Source organism: Varanus komodoensis, unplaced genomic scaffold (genome assembly GCF_004798865.1).
Source record: "Varanus komodoensis strain SLA01 unplaced genomic scaffold, ASM479886v1 scaffold100, whole genome shotgun sequence".
NCBI classification, from domain to species: domain Eukaryota; kingdom Metazoa; phylum Chordata; class Lepidosauria; order Squamata; family Varanidae; genus Varanus; species Varanus komodoensis.
In genome coordinates this window covers 1,425,789-1,451,309 of record NW_025335270.1, presented here as the reverse complement: position 1 = coordinate 1,451,309, position 25,521 = coordinate 1,425,789, and the positions used below count along the sequence as shown (strand labels likewise).

At 41.2% G+C, this 25,521-nt stretch overlaps 1 protein-coding gene across 1 annotated transcript in view; it reads right to left on the bottom strand.

Annotated features, from left to right (window-relative positions):
• KPNA3 (karyopherin subunit alpha 3) overlaps positions 1–25,521 on the bottom strand; it is a 77,502-nt gene that overhangs the window by 29,031 nt on the left and 22,950 nt on the right. Inside the window, exons 8-15 of the mRNA XM_044419252.1 lie at positions 24,200–24,286; positions 23,716–23,885; positions 18,368–18,412; positions 17,166–17,297; positions 3,639–3,767; positions 1,356–1,460; positions 1,171–1,242; positions 916–1,078 (exon numbers count right to left, since the gene is read on the bottom strand). Of these exons, the coding sequence (XP_044275187.1) occupies positions 916–1,078; positions 1,171–1,242; positions 1,356–1,460; positions 3,639–3,767; positions 17,166–17,297; positions 18,368–18,412; positions 23,716–23,885; positions 24,200–24,286 (903 nt within the window). The remainder of the gene's footprint in view (positions 1–915; positions 1,079–1,170; positions 1,243–1,355; positions 1,461–3,638; positions 3,768–17,165; positions 17,298–18,367; positions 18,413–23,715; positions 23,886–24,199; positions 24,287–25,521) is intronic.

The following is a 25,521-nucleotide window of genomic DNA, read 5'->3' as shown; positions in this document are numbered from 1 at the left end:
TAGACAGCACTGTATCATGGTGAAATATTGTTATTTATCCCCATAATCAAGGGAGTACATTTTAACTTTGTTCAGTTGGATTCATTATCGATTTACTACCAGTTAACATTCCAACTGCTTCAACAATTCTAGCTTCCTAGTATATCAAAGGACCAAATGAACTTGACTTTATGGAAGAAGGAATGTGGGAATTGTGTTAGCATCCAAGTCATCCACATATAATGCAGAAGTAGGGATTTGACAGAAGCAGCAGATATGCCTAGAAATTTCCCCTGAGTTTTATAGAATTAATCCAGATCCATCAGCCTGGAGGAGCTGACTATTCTAATAGATCCACCCACTACTCCAGTACAGAAGAATGATCACCAAAGGCCTAATAATCACCAGAATGTGATCTAATAACAACAAAATAATCAAAAAAGAAAACTTCTACTTCCAAAATGGGAATACAGGTTAAGTATCACATGCATGTAACAGCAGTATTTGGTAGCAGATCATGGGTTAATTAACCCATAAATTGTGGGGACATGGACTACTGACAATTTCTAGTAACAACCTATGAATGCTGCACTCAGAGGTTTGTTACTGAGACATCCAAAATAAGGTACTTTGGAATGTTTGTGGTTTAACAACTCAAAGTCAAATTATGAATTGTTCTTGGGTTAATTCATGATTTGTTCTTGGGTTAACTTGTGAAATTAGGGTATTTGTACATTCTTGCTGGAAACTGGAAATGACTCACACAAAGTATGCATATCTGCAAAACATGTGTCAGTTAACCCACAAATTCTGTTGAAAGGAACTATTAGTTACAAACCAGGTCAGTGTGCCAATTGTTGCATCATAGGTTTTGTTAGGGAAGGAAAAATTAAATCCCATGCATATTATACCTTACTTTACCAAATGACATCTTACCTCCACATTCTTCTATAATTTCCGCTATTGTGCTTGCCTCATCACCAGCCATTATTAGAATGTTTTTCAGCCCATCCAGAACCACCTGCACGACTTGAGAATCTTTGACTGAGAGCAAGTTACAGAATGGTGGGATTACATTCTGCTGCACAAGGTATTCAACCTAAATAGCAGCAAGAAATGCTTAGAATTATATGTGTTTTTACTTTTAAATTCTTCCAAATTTCCTACTTGGAATAATTAGGATACACACACCTGATCTTTTCTACCACTTATTGTTAAGTTGCTAATTGCCCAAGCAGCTTCCTTTTGTGTGCCAAAGTCCCCCTAAAGGTAAAAGAAAAGTTTATTTACATTAGCAAAGTAGCATCTGCAGACATATGACCTCATGTTAGTTTAACAGAAAATTGAGGAAGGGGCAATTCTGGTATTTAACTGACCTTAGCCAGCTGGTGAATTATCATAGGGATAAGTCCAGCATCTATTACAGCTTGAACTTGCTGCTGATTTCCTGCAGTGATATTGGAAAGAAACCAAACTGCTTCCTATAATCAAAACAAAAACTGTACATGAGCATATGAAACTGCTTTACACAGAAGAGATATCAACCAGAGATGTCAGGAACTGAACTTTGGAACTTCTATGTGCAGAATATGAATTATAGCAATTTGTTGAGATTTTTCAAACTGGTCTTTTCCAGATGTGTTGCCCTACAACTCTCATCATCTCCAGTTAACATAGTCCACATACCTTTCTTTTAGGAATGCAATAATAAAACCCAGAAAACTTTACAACAAAATTGAGCTTGGAGTAAGGTCAATACTGAGCCTGAACTGAGGTCAACTGAATAATTCCATGAACAAATAACTGCTGGATCCACTGCAGTATGTCTTGTGACAGTGGGTCTCAGTGTATTTCTAGGTGCTCACAATGCATGGGTTTCTCCAGCCCATTGGACTCACCCCACAGCTCTTTGGCTAGCACTACTTCAATGCTAAGGAAAAGTGTGTTATTTTGAAACATAACTTGAACATCCCTTACTATCTTAGGAGAACCTGTCTGCAGCACTTTCTGTCACTTCTTCTCCTTGTCATGATCCAGCAGACAGAAGAGGCGGAGAGTGCGAGTGAGCAAGATTGAGACAAAGGTGGAAGCAGGCAGATTAACAGATATGGTCAGAATCCTAACCATGGAATGCTACAGCAGGACTTTCCTTTGGAACATTATTCATGACTACATTCCATGGTGAGGCCTTCACACTCACATCTGCAGCTGCCTGCAGTTCTTTCCCCTTCTCTCTTGTTCTTGTGACTGGGGCTGAAGAAAGAGAGATAGAGAGGAAGAGAAAAGAGAAACAGAGCACAAGGAGCCTACTGAGTAGAAGGCTTCCAGATGGAAAGGCTCTATGGTATCCTGATTTTCCACGTATGATATCAAAGCAGGTTGTACTTAAAGCAGCTATGATGGGCTTTAAAGGTCAAAAATGTATTAAACTTGGAAATAAATTGGTATCCAGCACAGATCTCTCAGAACTGGTGAGAAATGTACCCAGAAAGTCATGCCAATTAAAATCCTGGCCACTGTATTTTGAACCAGTTCCAGCTTCCAAACTATCTTCAAAGATGGCCCTGCATAAAATATGTTACACTTATCTAAGCAGAATGCTGCAGGAGCATGTATTACTGTCTGTCAGATTATTCCTATCAGGTACAGGTTGTAACTGGCATGCCACATTCTGCTGGTGGAAAGGACTGTATTCCACTGAGGGTACACAAGCCAAGTGTCAAAGCTACATCAAGGAGTCCTAAAGCACAAACCTGAACTTTAAGACAGAGTGCAACCCTATCAGAAATAGCTTGTAATTTCTCTCCCTAAACGAGAAACCATCTACCTGCAATGCCACTATCTTATCAAGACTCAGTTTCTGTTTACTGTCCTTCATCCAACCCATTATCACATTCAGACACTTAAGATTTCCTACCATCCCACCTGATTTAGATGAGAAAGAGAAGAGATGAGATTTACCAGATGAAAGTTCACACTAGACCCAAACTGACCTTCCCCAGTGGCTTCATATAGATTTTAAATTGTCATAGAGACAGAATGGACGCCTGTGAAATCTCATAGCAGCAGTACACCAAAGATTATCTTCTGGAATTAGCCATGTAAATCATAGTGGAACAACTATGTCACAGTGTCTGACTCCTAATTCACATAGCCAGTCCAGGAGGATACCATGGTGTGTAATGCCAAATGTTGCAGAGAAGTCTTGAAGAATTAACAGGATTACACTCCATCTTTTCTCTCTATTGATGATCAAGATGCTCTCCATGCCCAACACAGGAACAAAATAAATCTAGAAATGGACCCAAGAGATCTTGCACTTATGTAGGGACTATCTTGCCCAAAGGAGGGATATTCACAACTGATCTCTCCCATAAGGAGGTGTTAACTGCTATTACCAGCCAATGAAAACAAGGATTCAGCATATCAGTGGTATTTTACTTCTCACATTACAAAATAAATCTCTTTCTGCCATCATCTCAGTCAAGGAAAATGAGTATTTACTTTCATTTTGATAGCAGCACCCGGACAGTATAAATTCTGAAAACCTTCCTAGGAATGGGAATAAGACATTCCACTTGCTGTACAGTACATAAGTTAAAACTTCTAAATGACAGATTATAATTATATTTCAAAATCACAAAAAGCCAATTACTCACCTTGTTTATCTTTTCTTTTGGATGTGTCAGAAGATTTGGGAAATGGGAGAGGACATCACAGTTGAGAACAACTTGTGTTTGCTCATCAGTACCAGTTACTATGTTGCCAACTGCCCTCAGTGCTGCAGTCTATGTTTCAAGAAAGGTTTAGATTAACTTTAATTACTTCTAAAGGGTCTATGCGTAATTCCTAGGACTTGTTCATATGAACCTTACATAGAATGTTAACTGGGCACAAGCATAAATCAGCTGTGCTTATTTGATTCAACTTTACCTGTTCCCCACAAATCTTTTGAAACATGCACACAAACAAAATCATGAACAATGGAGAAAGGTGATTGATAATTCTGGGAAGGTCTGCTGAACGCTTGCAGAAAACAGTATACATAAAGAGGTCCAGTTTATAGGCACTAGCTCTTCAAAGCCACATACCAAGCATTTTAAATATCCAGAGTGGTATATTACCCCTTATGTAATATTATATGAGTATAATAAATATGCTGTTAAATAATAAAGTTGCTATTAAATGTTTTTAATATAAGGCCTGTATATCAGTTCTGATTTGTTTTAGTACAATGTCATAAAAGGTAATCACACTCCAAAAATACTTTCTTCTAAGAGTATTTTGCCCTTAAAGAAAAAATGCTGCTAAAAACTATAATCTTATCACACATCTTATCAAAGTATGCCTTTGCAGATAGACATTTCATGTTTTTCCATTGTGCAATGATAAAAATGTTGCTGCTGTAATAGATATACTATCATATTCTCTTCAAACAGCAGGTGGCCCCATTCAATCAAATGTACCACTAGAAGGTATATAGAAATGTGATTTGATAAAGATTTCATGACGATTTGATAAACAGCAAAACTGTAGTCCAAAGTGAGAATATTTTAGAGCCCTGCCACAAGGAATAAAAAGAGTGACCCCTTGGCCCCACGTGTACAGCAACCAGACTAATCTGATGGGGTATGAACCAACCAGATATGGACCAGCAGAGAGATTTCATATCCCCTTCTTGTACAAACAGAAAGCAGTTATGGCTTTTCAAAAACTACCTGAACCAATGCCCTCTGAAAGTGGTAGGGAAAACTCTCAGAGTTTTCTCAACTGCTAGCTACTCCAAAAAACTGATGTGATAAGCTGAGTAGTTCACAGTTCCTGCATCTCCAAAGGTTCACATTAAGTACCACATCCCCACAGAGATGCAATTGTGGTAAGATTCTGAGACAGGGAAGACTAGAATAATGCGATGCTCACACCCAGGTGGGAAACATCTATTGACCATGCCAGTATGCTTGCTGCTTCTCAAGATACATGAACTATCTCATCTGCAAGCATGCAAAAGGCACTATCACAATAGTAGCTCTCCAATAGCTATCCAATCCAACAGTCCAAAACTGTTGGTCACAGGTAACCTTCTAGATGGATAAATCTCCTGCACAGTATGTGAATCTAGACGCATTGGAGGGAGGAACACTTGACTCACTGCAGAATCCAAAACTGGCCCTATGAATGGGATACTTTGCTTTGGTTTCAAGTGGGATTTCCCTACATTCAGGTTGAGATTGAGGTCCTGCAGTACGTGACATGTCAGGTGCAGAGCTCACATGCACCTCTTCCTTGGGGATGCCATCAACAGCAGGGATACACCTTCACCCTTGGACTTGAAGGTGAGCTCTCACCACAGACATGCACATGATAGTAGGCCCCAAGGCTAACATATGAAAAGTCAGGTTGCCTACCTTTTTATTGGTCACTAACTGTTCTATCACTATGTAAACAGCAGGTAAAAGAGAGAAACATCCACCAACATTGATGAGGAGCCGATAGGTGGGTTGTGTGAATGCACAGATGACCACTCAAAGAACAACAGTTACAGGTATGCAACCTGCCCTTCTTCGTTATGGTCCATGTGCATCACACTTATGGGTGATTGGTTAGCATATCTCATATGGTGGTGAGAGTTGTCGGTACAATCACATTAGAGGTAGATACATTTCAGGAATAAGGATTTCCTTCATGTCCCATTGACCAGTCAATGCTGTATAAATATTCAGTCAATAGTACTAATAGTCAAGTCATCCAAACATTCAGTTATTACTGTAGAATCAAGGATAATATAGCCTGTCCAAAGGAACAGTCCTCTCATGCTCTGACGTCCAGTCGGTAATGTCGAACAAATGTGGATGGTGTTGACCGTGTTGCAGCCTGGCAGAGGCTTTCTATGAGCAGTCCTGCATGGAGAGCTGTTGAGGCTGATATTGCTCTTGTGGACCGAGCTCTGGGTCAGTTGGGCAAGTCTAGGTTCGACAGTTGGTATGACAGTTTGTTTCAATGATCCAGTGGACAAGGTGTTGCAACCAACTGAATCTCCTTTGGAATAGTCTGAGTAGTTAACAAAGAGTCGCTTAGTTTTGCGAACAGACTTGCTTTGGGACCTATAAAATACTTGTGCTCAATGAACCTCGAGGGTGTGGAATGTTCTTTCAATGGCTGTGGTTGGTGATGGGCAGGATGATAGCACAATGTCTTGATTCATGTAGAACCTTTGGAAGGAAGGAAAGGTTGGCATGAAGGACAACTTTTTCCTTGTGAAATGTTAGGTATGGTGGGTCTATACATAGTGCAGAAAAAGCAGGTTGCTTACCTGTAACTGATGTTCTTCGAGTGGCCATCTGTGCAGTCACACATATGGGTGCTGTGCCTGCATAGTGCCTTTGGCCAGAAGATTGAAAGCTAACGGTTTTGGCGGGAAGCTCGGCTCCCCCTCCTCCCTATAGTTTATATAGAGCGGAGCGTCCGCCATTTTGTTCAGTCTTTGAAGACTGAACGTTCGCCCCCATGTGGAAAAAAGGAGTCCCTACTAAAGATGATATCAGTACCATGAATGAAAAACGGTTCGGTACCAATGAAAATATTTCCACTCACCAACACCGAGCGGGGCTGGCGGGTGGGTTGTGTGACTGCACAGATGGCCACTCAAAGAACATCAGTTACAGGTAAGCAACCTGCTTTTCTTCGTCGTGGCCTCTGTGCATCACACATATGGGTAGATTAGCAAGCTTACCCTTATTGGAGGAGGGGAGGTGTCCTTAGCAAAGAATAGACGAGAATGGCTCTGCCAAAGGAGCAGTCTTGCCTGGCACAAACATCCAGCCAATAATGCTTAGCGAATGTACACGGAGTTGCCCAAGTGGCAGCTCTGTAGACGTCATCAACTGGAACTCCCGACATGAAGACAGAAGAAGCAGCGACAGCTCTAATAAAATGACCCATTGGAATAGTAGGTAAGTCAATCCTAGCCAGCTGATAGGATAGAGTAATTGTATGAACTATCCACTTGGAAAGTCTTTGAGGAGAAACTGGAAGACCATGATTTTGCTCATAGTATTTGACAAAGAGCTTGTTGGAATGTCGAATAGACTCAGTCCTTGATCTGTAAAAGGCCAGGCAGCGCCATACGTCAAGTGTGTGTAAGGATCTCTCTAGCGAATTTGTCGGGGACGGAAAGACAATGTCTTGCCCTGTGTGAAAGGAGGTGGCCACCTTGGGAAGAAAGGATGGGTCCATTCTCAAGAGAACTTTCTCTCTGTGGAAATTTAAATATGGAGGATCTACCCGCAGAGCACAGAGCTCACTAGCTCATCGAGCTGATGTTACTGCTACAAGGAACAGCGTTTTCCAAGAAACAAGACATAAATCGATTGTTGCTAAGGGTTCAAAAGGAGCTCTTGTAAGCGCTTGTAAGACCACAGAAAGACTCCAGGTAGGCATCACTAGTCTGACCATCGGGTTACGGTTATAAAGTCCCTTAAGGAATCTCTTTATAAGTGGTTGAGAGAAAATAGATGAACCTTGAACTGTGCCACGGTAATAGGAAATTGCTGCCGTGTACACTTTTATAGAAGACGGCTTCAGTCCGGAATGGTGAAGTTCTAATAGGAACTGAAGGATTTGATGTATAGATGCTGTGTGTGGAAGAAATGAATGAGACTCGGCAAAGGTAGAAAATCGTCGCCACTTAGCTGTGTATGACTTCCGTGTTGACAGCTTTAACGCATAATCAAGAATGTGCTGAATGTCCGGGTGAAAAGTTGTTGGATCCGACAGGATGTTCATTGGATCCGATGACGTGGGGAAGACGAATGGATTCGAAGTGTGGAGCAATGCATCGGATCCGGAGACAGGATCCGAATCACGTGTAGATGCTGTCAGTACCGAGGCAGTGTCAACTGTTATCGGATTCGCCAGGCTGTCAATTTCAGCGACATTCAATCTGGATGGCGAATTGTGCCTTCTCGCTGGGTTATGAGATACGGAATGAGTGGAAAATTGAGATATTCCTCTTGAAAGATGTGAAGAAGCATAGAAAACCAGGCTTGGCGTGGCCACCAAGGGGTTATCAGCAGTCCTGTGGCCCCGTCGTGGATTATCTTCGATCAAGAGCCAGTGTGGTGCAGTGGTTAAGAGCATGGGACTGGGACTCAGACGACCTGGGTTCGAGTCCCCGCTCGGCCATGGAGCCAACTGGGTGACTTTGGGCCAGCCACAGACTCTCAGCCCAACCTACCTCACAGGGTTGTTGTTGTGGGGATAAGATGGAGGAGGAGATGTAAGCTGCCTTGAGCCCTTTGCAGGAAAAAGGCAGGATATAAATCGAATAAATAAATAAATAAATAAATAAAATAATGAGGGGAATCAGAGGGAAAGTATAAAAATTCAGATTGTTCCAAGGGATCATGAAGGCGTCCCCTAATGATCCGTGTCTGATTCCCACTCTCGAGCAAAAAGTGTTGCACACCCTGTTCTGTCGGGTGGTGAATAAGTCTATGTCGGGGAAGCCCCAGCGATGGAAGAGGTGGTCGCATGTCTGGGGGTCTAGTTCCCATTCGTGAGATGTGGACATGTGTCTGCTCAGACGATTGGCTTCCACATTGTCCGTACCGGCAAGATGTACTGCCATTGGAGTAATGTCTCTTGGGATGCACCATTCCCAGATTTGCACCGCTAGTCTGGCCAGAGTTGGTGACTTTGTCCCGCCTTGCTTGTTCAGATAAAAGACCGTAGCAACATCATCTGAGGTTATCTGAACGACTCGATGTTGAAGAACATCTTTGAACAAATGTAGGGCCTTGAATACAGTCAGGAGTTCCAAGAAATTGATATGATTCCTGGATTCTCGGTGATTCCACACGCCTTGGGTGTGTAGATTGAAACACACTGCTCCCCATCCCAGCAGGGATGCATCGGTACTGAGGGTCACTGAAGGGCGTCGTGGTCGGAATGGAACCCCCACGGTTAGGTTGGCTGAAACCGACCACCAGAGCAGAGAGTGGAGAACAGAGGATGGAATCCGAATCAACTTTGTCGGTAGATCTGTTTCTGGACGAAACATTTTGTTGAACAAAAGCTGCAGAGGACGAAGGAGAAGTCTGGCGTGTGGGACCACGGCAACTGATGCAGCCATATGCCCCAGTAGTCTCTGGATGGACCAGGCAGGAACCCTCATGTCTCGTCGCATTCGATGGATGTGCCGAGCAAGAGTCTGTTGTCTGTCCCGAGGAAGGAAGGCTTTTGCTACCGTAGAATCTAGACAGGCTCCAATGAAAGTTATCATCTGTACCGGGAGAAGAGAAGATTTCTCGGTATTAATACATAGTCCAAGATCCTCTAGCAGGGCACAGGTCGTACGTATCGAGGCAAGAAGTCCCTCTCTGGATTGGAAGACTAGCAACCAGTCATCAAGGTAAGGGTAAATTTGCACACCCCAGAGCCGTAGAAAGGCACAGACAGGAGCCATACATTTAGTAAATACTCTCGGAGCAGTAGCCAGTCCAAAGGGCAAAACTGTGAATTCAAATAGTTGGGATGCGACAGCAAAAAGAAGGAAATGCCTATGACAAGGGTGAATAGAAATATGGAAATACGTGTGCTTCAAGTCCACTGAGGCGAACCAATCCTCTTTCCAGAGCAATGGTAGGATATTTTGAAGGGTGGTCATCCTGAATTTTTTCGTTGTGATAAAATGATTAATATTCCGTAAGTCCAAGATTGGACGCAGACCACCATCCCGCTTAGGGACTGTAAAATATCACGAATAGAATCCGTGAAGTCTATCTGTCTGAGTCAATTGGCGAATCACTCCTTTATGAAGAAGCTGTCGAACTTCATCGAGCAATACCAGTGAGCATGAGGTGAACCAGATGGGACTCGATGGAGGAACGATGTCGAATTCTATCTGATATCTGTGCTGAATGATGGACAATACCCACCGATCAGATGTGATGGACTCTCAAATGGGGAGTCGGCTTCTCACCTGGTCCCCAGATGAGAGAGTGGTGCGTAGAGTAGGAAGGAGAGGAATGGTTTGCCCGTCCCATCAACGTTGCCTCCTATCTCTGTCAAAACGATGACGGCCTTGTTGGTATCGTTGCGGGGGCTGTTGATGGCGGCGTTGTTGTTGCTGCTGCTGCCGGTGTTGAGGCTGCTGTCTGGCTTGGTATGGCTGTCTGTAGGAGGGTCGGGTCCAAGACTGCTTACGTCTGGTCTGAGGTTGAAGCTCCATCCGCCGGGCCGTCATACGGGACTCCTGGAGTTTCTTGAGTTTGTGGTCGGTTCTTGAATGGAAGAGCCCGGACCCATCAAAAGGCATTTCTTCTATCCTCCTCTTAGTCTCCTCCAGAAAATTGCAGTTGCGCAGCCCCGCATGCCTCCAGAGGGAGACAGCACCGACCAAGGCCCTCGAGTCTGTGTCCACGTGGTGTCGAGCAGTGGACAACTGCTGGACCGCGACTTGCATGGCCTCCTTTATAAAAACTTTTGCCAGATCACCCTGGTTATCTGGAAGGGCTGAGATGACATTGTTGAGGCGCTGCATGATGAAATACTGGTGCCTCGCCAGTGTTGCCTCATAATTAGATATTCTAAGCCCAAAACCAGAGGCAGCGTATACTCGTCGGGCCAGGGAATCAATCTTTCTTCCCTCTTGTCTCTGGGTGCGGTATGACCTCTTGCCTCTCTGCCCTGGGAGGACTCCACCACGACCGATTTCGGTTTAGGGTGGTGGAGGAGGAAGGGGATGTCCTCCTCTCGAACTCAGTACATGGATTCGTACCTCCGTGAAGTTGGCTGGGGGTGGGCGGGCAGGTCCCACGGTTGTGTCATTGCCTGCTGCAAGGTGGTGATGAGCAGCAGCACGATTGAAGTCAACTGCTCCCCACGGACGACATCGTAAAATTTGTCCGTACTGGGTCCGGGCCACTGTATGGCATCAATTTCGAGGGACTGGACAAGACACGACATCAACTCCGCAAAGGAGATGTGGGATTCGTCAGGCGACCCGGGTCCCTGGGAAGTTACTGCGACGTCCGGGGAGGTGGAGTCGACCTTGGAGTCGTCGGAGTCTAAGCCGTAATACGGAGGAGCCGAGGAGGAAGACTCTGCCGGTGATAAGGACTGACTACTCTCTCCCCTAGTCGGTACCAGCGAGGCACGCCTCAGGACCGAAGATATTGGGCAGTCGCGAGGTGCCGGTGGAGAGGAACGTCCCCTTGGGACCAGGTAGGGACTGACGGAATGAGGGTCTCCCCTTCCATGGTAGTAGGAATGGGGAGGATGGTACCACGCCTCTGATCTCCCATCAAAGGAATGACTTCTGCGGCTCCTGGGAGAAGACATTTCCACATCCGCTTCCAGTATAGCTGGGGGCATAGGCGTGGGGGACCTCGCCCTAGGTGGGGAATCCCGAATTTCCCCGTCAGAAATCGACTCCCTCAGTGGAACTGCAAGAGGTTCCGATGTAAGTTCGGCCATGTGTCGAGGGGACCCCGGAGGGGTAACCCTCATAGCCGCCTGAAGTGCTGGGCCCTTTGGTGTCGATACCGCAACAGCCATCAGGACCGAAGGGGCCGTCGAACCCGAGTCTCGGTGCTTGGGGCGCTCAGGGTTCTTGCGCTTCTTAGGCGGCTTCCTGGCCTTATCCTTTTTGGCCTTCTTGTGGTCAACCGGTTTGTCAGAACCCGTGTGTTTTCGTTTCTCATGCTTCTTCTTAGGCAAAGAAGCAGGCTGATCGCCCATGGTAGATGCACCTTCGTCCAAAGGGCGTGAGGGTGGAACCACAGAGGAAGAGCCAGGTTTCGGAACAGATACTAGTGGGCCTGACTTGAGGAGTGCATGATCCCACAGAAGTCTCCAGAGGCGGTTCTCATGGTTCTTCCTGGCCTGCTTGGAGAAGGCCAGGCAGTGAGAACACTTATCCGTCCTATGTCCCTCCCACAAGCAGAGGAGGCATAGGTCATGCAGGTCTGCAGGAGACATTTTAGACCCGCATTCCGCGCACTTGCGGAAAGCCACTCGTTGTGCCATCATAGAAAGGGAAAAAAGAGAAGACAGTGCAGCGGGTAATAATAATAATAATAATAATAATAATAATAATAATAATAATAATATATTTATTTAGAAAGAAGTGAGTAAGAAAAGAACGAGAGAAACAACAGGAACTACTAGAGGCAACAAGAACAAGAACTACTGGAAAACAGGGATAATAAACTTGGAGAGAAGAAAAATTGCAATAGTGAGAACGAGAAATGGTCAGAGCAAGAGTGAAAGCAGCACGAGGCACAACGAACGGCGTTCGCAAAGACTGAACAAAATGGCGGACGCTCCACTCTATATAAGCTATGAGGGGGGAGCGGGAGCGGAGCTTCCCGCCAAAACTGTTAGCTTCCAATCTTCTGGCCAAAGGCATTGCGCAGGCGCAGCACCCATATGTGTGATGCACAGAAGCCACAACGAAGAAGCTCACTTGCTCTCCATGCTGAGGTGATCGCTACAAAGGAAGGCGACTTTGCAACACGTAAGTCTTAACTAAATTGTGGATAGTGGTTCAAAGGGTGGTTTTGTTAGTGCAACTGATACTACAGATAGGCTCAAGCTGGGCACCATCTGTCAAACTGGAGGGTGTAGGTTTTTGAGTCCTTTCATGAAGCGACAGGATAATGGATGGGAAAATGCAGTATAGCCCTCAATGTGACCACAGTAAGCGGACACTGCAGACAGACAGACTTTTATTAAGGTAGGTTTAAGTCCTGATTGGTGTAGTGAGTGACGGAAGTTAAGTATCATCAGAATGGTAGTTGTAGAAGGGTCTATGGAATGGTCCCTTGTATATTTGCTGAATTTTGCCTATTTTGTGGCATAGAAGTGTCTAATGTTTGGTTGTAAGGCCACTGTTAATATGTTCTGGACCAAAGGTTTCAATTCAACAGAGGCAGTCATGAGGTTATAAGGCATCATGCTGCAAGCTCCTGTTTGAGGCAGAGGAGTTGATGAAGGTGTGGGATTGAAGGTTTGGGTCAGTGAAGTCATAGGATCAGCCAAGCTGTCAGCCATAGGTTCTGTATGTCAGGATGTACAGTAATATCTTCCCCTGAGCCTGTGACAGAAGGTCTAGTATTGTTGGCAGGTGTTGGTAGGTCTGGCTGGACAGACTCAGTAGGGATGGAAACCAGGGTTACCTTGCCCACTATGGCGTTATCAGGATGGGCCGTGTCTCTTTGACTCTCATCTTTGCTATAGTCTTCATTATGAGAGGGAACGGTGGGAAAGTTTAAAAGAAGGCTCCCATCCAAGGACAGGTGAAGGCATCTCCACTCAAGTTCTTCCCTACACCTGCTCTTGAGCAGTACATTGTGCATGCAACATTGGTTTGCATGGCAAATAGGTCTACAGCTGGTGTTCCCCAGGTAAAGTGAAGAGTTTGGTATGGACACAGGGGTTGAGCTGCCATTTGTGTACTTCGGTAGTTGTCTGGCGCAAAGTGTCCACAGTGATATTCTCTGATCCAGTCACATGTACAGCTACGAGTGTTTTCTTTCTTCAGATGTACTAGTTCCAGATGTGTAGGGTCAACCATGCTGGTGAGGTAGATTTTGACCCATTTGTTTGTTTAGGTAAGACAGTGATACTGTCAGAAATCATGTATTTCTCTGCTAGTAGTTGTTGAAATGCAACAAGACCGTTGTACACCACCAAAAGTTCTAGATACAGTTTTCTCTCTGGTCTGGTCCATACTCCTTGAGTCTGGTAGCAGTCTGTGTAGACACCCCAGCTGGTGAGGGATACATCCATACACAGGGTTGCTGTTGGTTCCGTAGCTTGGAATGCAAGGCCCTTGGAGAGGTTATGCTCCTGAGTCCACCACACCAAACTCACTCCGATTTGTGTTGGTAGGATGAGTGTTTTTCATGGAGGATCGAAGGCTGGCTGAAAGTTCTTGCTGAGCCATAACTGGAGGGGGTGCATTCATAGTCTGGCATATTTGACCATTGATACCGCCAACACCATGTGCCCTAGGAGCTGTTGGATCTTGTGAGCAGATGTTCTGGGATTCAAGCGGTGGTTGCATGCATGAGTGCAGTGGTTGCATGCATGAGTCTGTCCATTTGGCCCGTGATAGAAAGGCTTAGCCCAGTATTGAGTACCACACAGATGTACTATATAATCTCTGTAGGATTGAGATTAGATCTTTCCATGTTAATGATGAGTCCCAGACAATGAAGGGTATTACAGGTGGTCTCTGTAGCTTGCAGTAACTCTCATTTTGTATTGGTCACTAACAGCCAAAGAAGGATCTAATTGGATCCCCTTGAGTCGGGAGATGTGAGCACTCCGGAGCCATGCATTTGGTGAATATTCTTGGTGCAGTAGAGAGACTAAATGGTAGGACCCTGAACTCGTATGCATTGGTACCGATTCAAAACCAAACAGTCTGGATGTGTATGTGGAAGTAAGCATCTTTAAATCAATGAATGTGAACCAGTCTACACTCCTAAGAACTACGCTCCTAAGTCCTCAAACTCAGAGGCTTATGGACATCCTATGCAAGATGAGAGATGCAGCAGTGGCTATGTTTGTCTCCCCTTCCTCACACCCTGCATTTTTGCTAGACATCTAGTGATATTTCAAAGCACTGAAAGAAGACTGGAATGGCCTCGGGATGGCTCACCCTCTCCTATCCAGTCTCTTCCCTGTTCTGCCCATCAAAATCCTGCCTTTTTTCTCTTCCCCCTCTCCAAGGTTATGCTACCCTACCTTGGAAAGTCAGTTGCTATATCTTTCCATATGGAGTGAGAGGGGGAAGCAGTCTGAGTTCTAATCCCCAGCTCAGAGTTTGAAGCACTGTCTCCAGCCTCAGGAATATGAAATATCTTATGGCCTTTCCAATGCTACCTAGGATTGTTTCCGCTACTTGCTAACAGTAAATCAGTTCTTCAAAGGCAGTTTGAATAAACAGTATTCAACATGTTACTTCATACAATGAACCATTAAAGCAAAAACCCTATTTTAGGTAAAACTACAGTTTAGTCTTTTAAGAAAAACAAAAAACTTATGCTTAGCAGGAAACTTTTAAAGTTCCACTAGCAGCTGACTGCAAAGGTATCAATCTACAGCATTTCAAATATACTGTGCTTTTTAATAAACTTATCTTCTGTCTTTGATCACCCCGAGTGACCACATTTTTGTAGCTAAAACAGCAGGCTTGAAAGGAACATGAGGTTTGCAAATACAGAATGTACCTTTAGTAATATATATATATTTGCGCAAAAGGGACACTTCAAAAACAGCCAATCTGCAAACTGTGTCCAGAAAATGCTAACAGTTAGCGGAAAAGCATTTGAAAAAAAAGAGGGTAGAGGGAAAGACAAGAAATAACCAAACAGAGAAACAGATTTTTGTCCAGATTGCTTATGCCAGGATCATTGCCAGGAATGGTGGCAGTAATGATCAATGATGAAATCAGAGATGGAATGAACCATAAAGTCATCTAGTCCAGTCTGTACTCAGTGCAGGATCTGCAATGCAAGATATAGTTACAGTGTCCTTTATAGAGGACTGTCCAGTACCTCTGAAATACTTCCATTGAAAGAGAGCCCATGACCTCTAAAACCAGTCTGTTCTCTGTTAGGATGTATCTCTTTATGCTTCCCTCAAATTTTGTTTCCCTGAAATTTCCCTGTCTTGTCCTCTGGAGCAACAAAGAAACCCAAGATATTAACGTTGCTGAGATGGGGCAATAGTATGTCCTCCCCACCTTCCACCCTCCAACAGAAAAAGGAAAAAGAAGAGTTATTGCTCTAACTCAGTTATTATTTAGTTTAATATTAAGAAAAATAGCCCCGCTAATGCAAATTCCAAAGCAAATGCAGTTCACTATCCCTATCCTACAGGGTGTATACGGTCACAGCTTAGAGTGTGGGTCATGACAACTATAGATAAAGAAGGAAGGAATCTGTGCATATATTGAAGTTTTACTGCAGGCAACTACCACCATTCAATCAGCCATTTCCATTGTTAATCTTCTCCCTTGATTTCATTTGTGTTCACATATAAATGCACTCCTGTTATACTTGCCCATCATTCACAGTAGTTACCTCCAATCTGGTGCCTTCCAGCTCCGCCTCAACTTCATCAGCCCCAACTGGCATGGCCTATGATGATGGTCACTAGCATTTGTAGCATTTGTAGTCCTAATACCTTCCAGACTACCATTTGTAGTCTGGAAAGTATCAGGTTGAGAAAGGCTAATCTATTGGGTAGTTAGCAGACTACTGGATCGAAAGGCAAGGAAACTCTTCTTTTGGTTCTGAAATAGGCATCTATCTTGCCTAACTTCTGTAAGGTTATCTCTCATTCAAGTAAAGATTTCACTAGGCTAGAAAATTATCTACTGCCTCTTGGGATACTGCATGATTCAAAAACTGGAGGAACAGAGTAAAATGGGAATATCAACAAATGGGAAGATACTGCTATAGGCAGTATAGCAAAAAAAAAAAAAAAAAAAAAAAAGCTGCAACTAGTCCCCCATATGCCCAAGAGGACTTTATTTCTTGTAACAATTCGTTTTAAATTTAATTTGAGAGATAGGGCATATGAAATTTCCTGTTCAAAGAACAAAAAAAAAGGAATACATCTCACTGAATCCCAGCCAATTAAGCAACATGAACAAAGCAGCAGCAAGGTCCTTAAGATGCTGTTTAATTTGGTATCATTTCTCAAAAAACACCTGAGAACAAGCTCTAATGGAAGCAATTGCAAAAGTAAATCTGCAGTTGCACGAAATAACAATTACACCTTGAAGATACTGTATACAGATTAATTTTTATCTGGGTCAGATTTTAAAGCCACTCAGCTCTGAAGCAACAGATATATACTATATTAAATATAGACTTATAATGGTGAATTTTACAATAGCTAGGCTTTACTTTTGCTGATCTGAAGAGCCCACTGGGCTAAAAGTTGGATCAGAACATTTTAAAATGAATATAAATTGCCTTGCAGTAAAGAAGACATAGCTAAGTTATTCGTAATTAAAAACCACTGCTCAACATTTGGGTAATACATATGCCTGAAATCAAGTAGATTTGCCATATGAATCTATATACAACTATAAAATTGACTGAGTTTCAGAAATATGCCAGTGATAACTTCAGTTATATTACACTGTCATACAATAAAACACTTACCTGAACTTTGACTTCTTGGTGGCTCAGAAGAGGAACTAAAAAAGGTACAACACCCGAATCTATCACCATTTGTATTTGTTCATTGCCACCATCTGTCAAGTATGACAAAGCCCAAACAGTGTCCACAAGAATCTAAAGAAGAGGAGCATTTCATTTGTCAGTGTAAGACTACAGTTAACATATGAATGGAATTAAGTAATATCCCTACATGAGAACTTGTAATTTATGCTCTGAAATATCATTTAGTATATTCTTTAAATCACCCTCTAGCAATATTTGTACATTTCCTTCATACTCTTTAAGGAAAGTTAAAGAGAGCTCCAGCTAGAGGAAGATGGGAGAGCACAAAATGCATTTCCAATTTGGAAACATACAGTGAAGCATACAGTGAAACAAAAGTAGTGCAAAACTTTTTAAGAGAAAGCAGCAATGTAAATCTCATTTGCCTATGAGTCCCTAAGAATGGCAAATGGGTCCTAAGAACACACTTAGGGAGCAATCCGATGGCTTCCAGGCAGTGCTTGGATTCCTGGAATCTTCAGATGCAACATTCCAATGTATTTATTTATTTTAAAGCAACTACATCTTACTTTTCAAGGAAATGACTTTCAGAGTTGCCTACAAGAATTATTAACTGCACTACATCTGGCCTGGCTTGTTCCTCTTATTTTTTCCTTCTGTTCTATGGTTTCTCTTCTTTTAAGTTCAAGCCATATTTCTTACTTCTCCTCTCAGTGAAAGATGAATCATGAATTTTACCCACTAAGGTCTCAGACTGGCTTTTTCCAGGACAAGTGGATTTGATGGATTTGCAAATTGATGTTTTACTTCTAGGGGGGTGAGGGTGCAAATTTTCACCTGTGCCAATATAATAAAATTCCCATACGTCCCTAACAAAATAATCTAGTTCCTTCAATGAGCAGACAACAGAATGAATGATATCGGACAACTCATAAACACAGATGAAATGGATATAACAAAATCTAATATAAATTTAATTGAAAAAAGTTTAATGTTATAAAGATATGATTAAATAGCAAAGACAACTCCTACTTTTATCATTTTTTCTCACAAGAAACAAGCTAAATCATGATGTTTTTTCTAGGAACAGAAACTATATTTATAAAACAGTTCAGGAAGCACATAAGTAAAGTTCTTCAAATATAAAAAGGAGGAAAATTGATATTCAGCATTATACTTACATTTATATCTGTATGGTATATAAGAACACACAAGGCTGGTAAAATCTGGTGAAGAAAATATATTACAATTGTCCATTACTCTTTAGGGAAAGCAAAATAAAAATACATTCAAGCAAAACTAAAATACTATCAGATTAATTTACTTATGGTACTTGCAGTGTTCTCAAGCAGTAGACACCCTACACTGTACACAGTGTGTTCATATTTGACATCAAATATATTGACCCATGAGTGCACAGCAATTTTATCTTACAAGGAACTCATAAGAGGTGGGGGATGGGGAGACAAGCTCACTTTAAAATAGTATTCCTTCAGTCCTATCATTTTGAAAATTCACATCAATCAACAAGCTTGCAAATGGCAAAAACCAGCTACTCATGCAAAACTTATCTGCCCACTAGCCATATGTTTCACTTTTCTGTCTGTAGTGTTCAGCTTCATATTATAAACCATGATGAGAATATGGCCATGCAGAAACAAAGATATTCAATAATAAAATAAAGCACTTTCATGCTCTGTTAGGTTCTCTGTGCTCATAAGGTACAATTCTGCAGAAAAACCATGTTTGCATTGCCATAAACTAATCCTTATATCAAACTAGTCTATGAACAAAATTAGTAAAACATTCTAATTTTCCAACAGTGTGGTGGTGGTGGTGCTTTTTAATGGAAATGCAGCTACAAGAAGCTGTAAATATAGCTGAAATGGTAGCAAGGATGTTTGACCCTTTCTAATGGATTAATTTTTTAAAAATCATCACCACTGCCACTAACTCCAGCTGCTTTCTCAGCCACATTATTAGAAAAGATATGTAGCATTATCAAATACAGCTGCTGTGTAAGCAGGACCCACTGCAACAGAAAGCTAGCAGTTCAAATGGCAACAGTTGGGGGAAAAAACCAGAAACATTTATTTTTGGATGAGGACAGGTCAGTGGAGCTTTCTTTTACAAGCTCTACTAACTTGCCTTATTTCTGATAGGAGAGTGTTTCCACTTGTTTTTGTCAACCTTTTCAACTGATAGCTCTCCACTGCAGCAACAGTTGGTCCCACTTGCATTTAGGCAGAGCAGGATCCTGCTCATGGAGCCCTCCTATTTTCTTCCTTTGAGAAGAAAAACACCCTTGAGGAGGGCAACTTTTTTTTTATAAGAATAGCCCAGGCAATAAATAAATAAATGCACATGGACACTCCCTGTCACTGCAAAAAGAAAAGTGAGAGACAGCTGCTATGTCACATCTGATTTAGCTCTCAGCTTAAATACTGTTGCACTTGTCTAGAATCCTATCTGCTCCTACATGTATGTACAATTATAAGTGAACTGCCATGTATTTTAAAATGCTTGTGCTTTTAGTTTACATCTGTAGCAATCTTTTGTTTAAACTGATCAACAATTTTTGTTATGCTTTTTTATCTATATGATGATTAACTAATCAGGGAGTTTTCCCACATTTTGAGGCTATATAAATGGAAATTGTTTACTTGAGTGACTTTTTTTAACCTGCAGAAACCAAACTAACATTAAACCTAACACTTGTTTCAAAGCTTTTTAGAAACTCACATTAAAACATTTCAAATGGTAGTCAAATGAAATTTATGTCAGGCAACAAAACAAAATGTATACAAAATACATTATGTAAACAACTATTTTTGCTGTTTAGTGTACACCGCAGGCTTCTGTAGCACTGTGATGCTGAGGTAATGGAAATCCAAAAAGGTTGTCAAAAATCACTACATCATTTATGTTGTGTTATGTATTATGTTTTTAGCACCATCTATGACAGGCCCTAATCTGCTCCAACCCAATTTAAAATAGACAGAGAGGAACAACAGAGGAAGATGGAGGTATGGGTAACCAAAGTACTGTTATTACAGTACTTTAATTCCATCTACTTTGTTTTAGTTACAATACAGTATAGGGATGAGGGGGGTGATCCAAAGGCCTCTCAGAAAATGTGAAATTTGAAGAAGATTTTAAATGAAGTAAGAAATGTAGTTGCTTATTGAGGCACTCTAAGGAAAGTTTCCAGGCACAAAGTGTAGCTAGAGATAACAGAAAGTCATTTCAGGGAGTGGGAGACCATTGGATAGTTGAAGATGGAGGAACGGATGAATAGAAATCACAGGTAAGGATGTGTCATAATAAGAGTTGACAGACAAGAGGTGTGAGAACTTTTTACTTCTGTAACCTATGGGAAAGTATTTGCTTTGTTTTGTGTAATCCTTTAAAGATCAATGCTTAAAAGGGCCAACTGAAGACTGCTCAAGTGCACCATCTAGAACAATTCTTTGGTAGTCAGTTATTCTCAAGAATAAATCCTTTTAAAAAACCCTTCCCCTGTTTTGTATTTTGGGCATACTCACAATTTACAGACACAGACCATTTGGTCAACAATCTGAACAATGAGAGTGGTGAATAATTTTGCCTGCTAAGGCTGCATGGATGTGAGCTAGCTCATCATTAGAGGAAAGAATGCCACAGTTAAGATGAGAGATGAATAGAGCAATGAATAAGAATCTTCAATGAAGGGTAATACAATTGTTCTAAAAGGCAGAAGCAACAAAAATTTGAAAGGGACTGAACTGAGAAAGCAGGAAAAGAGGAATGGAGAGAAGAATGAAAGAGAAAATAAATGTCTTATGCCTGATCAACAAAATTACAACATTATCAATGGATAAGGAGAGTGAATGAAAAAAGGAGTGCTTGGAAAGAAAGACGGGAAGATAAACACAATGAAAGAATCTAAGCAGAAATACCAGAGAGGCAGTTAGATGGGAATGAAAGATATAGGATAGAAAGAAGAAAAAGTACCTCACTATGAGCTAACAGAAAGAGCAGTTACAATAACAGAATAATAGAATCTTACAGTAGGAAGGGACCTAGCAGGTCATCAAGTTCAACCGCCTGCTCAATGCAGGACTCAAGTCATCCATCCAGATTTCAACCCAGCCGAACCCTACTTAGCTTCCAGGATCAGGCAGGATCAGGCATCTCAGACTATTGATAGTACTTTAGAAGTATGAATGACTTCCAGCGGTTTTTCTATCAATTTTTATATTGCTATGTTATATTATTATTAATTTAATGTAAACTCCACCTTTATACCAAAAATGTTGGACAAGGCCATTCCTATTGATAATATAGTACAGGCATAATAATCTAATTCTATGGGTTTCGCAGAAGGTAAAGAGTTGTTTCTTTTCCTGTATGTTTGAGACATTCTAAACTGTCAAAAAGAAAAAGCTCAAGGTATATAATTGGTGTGCAAAAAATAATGTAAACTAATAAACTAATAAAATTTGGACTTTAAGGGATGATCTTTAAAATGCTCTATCTCAGACATTTCTTATACAGACATTATAAAACTGGCTTATAGCTCTCATGACACAGACTCTCTGTGTAAGATCTGATGAACTGACAAACTTGACATTATTATGAATAGAATGTTCAGGCGTTATCATTTGTTGTGGTAAAGAACACTGAAGTAACACGGAATGACAGGATGATGGCAATGATTCAGCACTGAAAGATGGGATGTGCAATTTATTGTCAATGACCATGTAGCTGAAAATTCTGAGAGAAAAATGTTTGGCTTGCAAGAGTAATACAACCTTACGCAGTACCTGATCATTTCATTCTGTTAGCACAAATGGCATTGTGGTAGCTGAAATCATGTTCCAAACTATGTGCAGGAGAATCCATCTAAAGTTACATTTGTACAAGATGGTTGCACATCCAGTTGTGCATCATGCCTGGACAATGTGCTTGTGCAATAAAAATTCTGGCAGAACTTCACCAGTGCTAACAGAGCTTGTCAAATGCTACCGCTAGATACTGCCCATAATTTCCAAATGCACAGGCAACACACCTTCACGAAGGAGGATTTCTGTCCTTCAAGCTCCAGTCAATCTGGCTACAGAACTCTGACTTCTCAGCTGTAAACAAGGAGCTAATATCAGGGGCAGTAGATAGGGAATGAATTGTATATGCCCATACTTCTAAGTCAATTTCTTTGGTTGAAGAAGACTAAATAAATTGGTTGCAATCGTTATCTAAAATAATATCAGGTGCTGTTTTGTAGTTCCACTCTTTTCATTGTTGAGTACAAAGTGATTACAAATCTTTCAGTAGTGATTTTGGAAACCAGCTTGAATTTTTATTTTTTCAGCATCATGCTATCACTAGAAGCCTGGCTAAGGATGCAATCCTGAACATGTTTAGACAGAAAAAATCCTGCAGCTCCCATTATGCCCCAGCTAGTCAGGATTGTGCTCTTAGATACCAATGTGTCATTGATTGCTTTATGAGAGACACATATATACACATAAACAGATTTTTCACTGTTGATGAAATAAAATTTAATTGGGTTTAATTTTGTAATTTTTCAACTTTGGGATAAATTTTAGGCCTAACATTAACATTCCCTCAAAATATCAGCAAAACTGGTTGACACAAAAAGGCTGCAAAAACAAATGATGCTGTTAAGGAGTTAGCATCAGCTATCTTAGATGTCACCATTGGTTTTAAGGTAAAAGCTAAAATGGATTGTTAGGTACAGATTTGGATTCAACATGTCAAAGCATTTTTAAACCCTCTCAAGCAAACAAATTACCCATAAATAGCTTCAAAATTTTGCAAACTGTCCTGACTACACATGCCATGTTATCCCATGTTATCTTAGCCGGTATAATTAGATGTTGACTCTACACTCAGATAAGATAGATAAATTCTTCAGATGTGTTTCTAATTTATAACTAGCAACTGAAATGAGGCACAAATAGATATCCATTTAAAAAATGAAAGTACATATGCCATTATGGGAAAACTGACTTGCAGTGAAGCTGAGGTTTACTAGTACTTGGTTGAAATTCTTCCCCACCTTTTGTATATGCATTTTTCTTTTGTTTTCCAGTACAGTACAGTAATTCAAAATAATGCAATATTTCACCTTAATATACATATAACATATCTATTCTTGCTAGATCACCTGGCCAGAATCTATTCCACTAATTGATCAATGGCATCTAGCTATTTTTGAAGACTTCAATTTCTAATTCATTCTTCCCTCCCACAGCAACTGATAATTCGTTATTTTATTCATCACTATGGTAGTCCAAATGTAGATCACCAAGTTTTTATTGGGAGCATCCTTGCATATATTAACATAAAACTAACCATCATAACTAAATCTCTAAAGAACTGATCTTTACTATTACAGAGAAGTATAGTTGTTTAAGTTAATTGTAATTCATAGCCTATAACTTCCCTGATGGTATTTATTACCATATTCTGTTATTCTTTAACCAGACTACAATGCCACCATACTTAGTTGAAATTATTTATTTACCTCCTGAACTGTCTCCATAGGTGGTGGAGGATCCTTATTCCTGCAGAGATTTACAATAACCCATGTGACGTTCCGAAGGAAAGTGATGGGAATGGAGGGATTGATGAAGGATAGAAGAGGTTTGACAACTCCCAGTGATATGACATAATCTCTACACTGAGGACCATCACCTACAGAAATGAAATTTTTACAAAATTACATTCATAATGGAGAAATCTTGAAATGTATGCAGTGATTTATGTCTGGACTTTGATGTTCTATGTTTCCCCATTAGTAACCATTTAACTCTTAAAAATGAGTGAGAATTTGAGGAATATGATTCATTATATAATCAAAATATTTTCTTATTTAACTGTATTGCATCAATTAGAGAAGTTGAAGGAAACATAGTCTTATGGGATAATGCAATGTATATTAGATTTTATAGCCTTCAGTGCCTTGTGTGTGTGTGTCTGTATATAGAGAAAATATAATTAACACTTACCAATAATATTCCCAAGAGCCCAAACAGCTTGTTCACAAACATTTTGATGTGGTGAATGTAGCAGTCGTAAGAAGAGAGGGACTGCATCTGAAACAGTAGTACACTGGACTCACTTGCATGAAATGTGTCAGCCACAGAAAGTGTTGCACTTTATTACAAATCAGAACTTATTTATTTGATTTATATCATGCCATTTTCTTTTTAAAGAACTCAAAACACCTTACATCATTCTCATCCTCCTGCTCCCAATCTTTTTCTCACAACAAAGCATAGAGGTAAGTTGGGCTGAGACTCTGCGCCTGGCCCAAAGTCACTCATTTGGCTCCATAGCCGAACAGAGACTAGAACGCAGACTACCTGAGTCCCAGCCCCACAATCCTAACCACTACAGCACACCGGCTCTTAACATATGTGATATCATAACCATTTGTGAATACAGATTTCAGGATATTCTGCTGATATTAACTGAAAATTAATTAGAAATATGTTCTTGCACAATTACTCTCCAGGGAGGGGGCAAGTAGGAAAAGAGGTATTGACTTTCTGAAATATCTTGGAGAGATACTGTTAAATGGAAATGTAAAATAAGATATAAGTTTCATTCACTAATAGGGAGATTCACCTCCTAACACGAATAGCTTTACTTTTAAAAGAGCAGTTTTTGCTAAAGGCCTTATATTTTGAATAGTCATTTCTCAATGTTCTCTCCTTGCCTGACACAGAAGGGAAGGAAAGACAATGCAAAAGTTCACTGCCTTCCCCACAAACCAAGACCAAATTTTGGGAATGGGAATTAAAGTGTTTCAAATTATTCAGAGTCACCTTTCCAAAGCCAGGGAAAAGAAAGCTGCCAGCAAAACCACCAAAACTTTTTTCAGACTCATGACCTACTTCCTCCCTCTTCCAGACCTATGCTGCAAGAAAGGGAGCAGTATTATTGCTTCTCTCTATCCCATCCTTTGGAGCCCATCTTTTTGGTTAGAGGATTAGCAGATAAAGTACTCCTACTCCGAACCACTGCCAGTCTGCAGCTTTTGTTTTGATATGTGAGGCATGTCTTGACTCTAGCCCTCGTTTCCTATCTATATAGTGCCTACAGTAACAAGGCTATCTAGCTATGATACTACTTTTATGGGTGGAGCTAGGCCTGTTTCTCTCCGAACCAAGTTGCTTCCCAGGATGGAAAAAGTACATAGTCAAACAAGGTGAGGTACAACATCAGTGGGTGGGAGGGGAGGGGAGGGGAGGGGAGGGGAGGGAAGGGCTGAGGTTCTAGTTTTTCCTTGTTATTCCTTTATTTAGTTTGAACATACTATCTAATT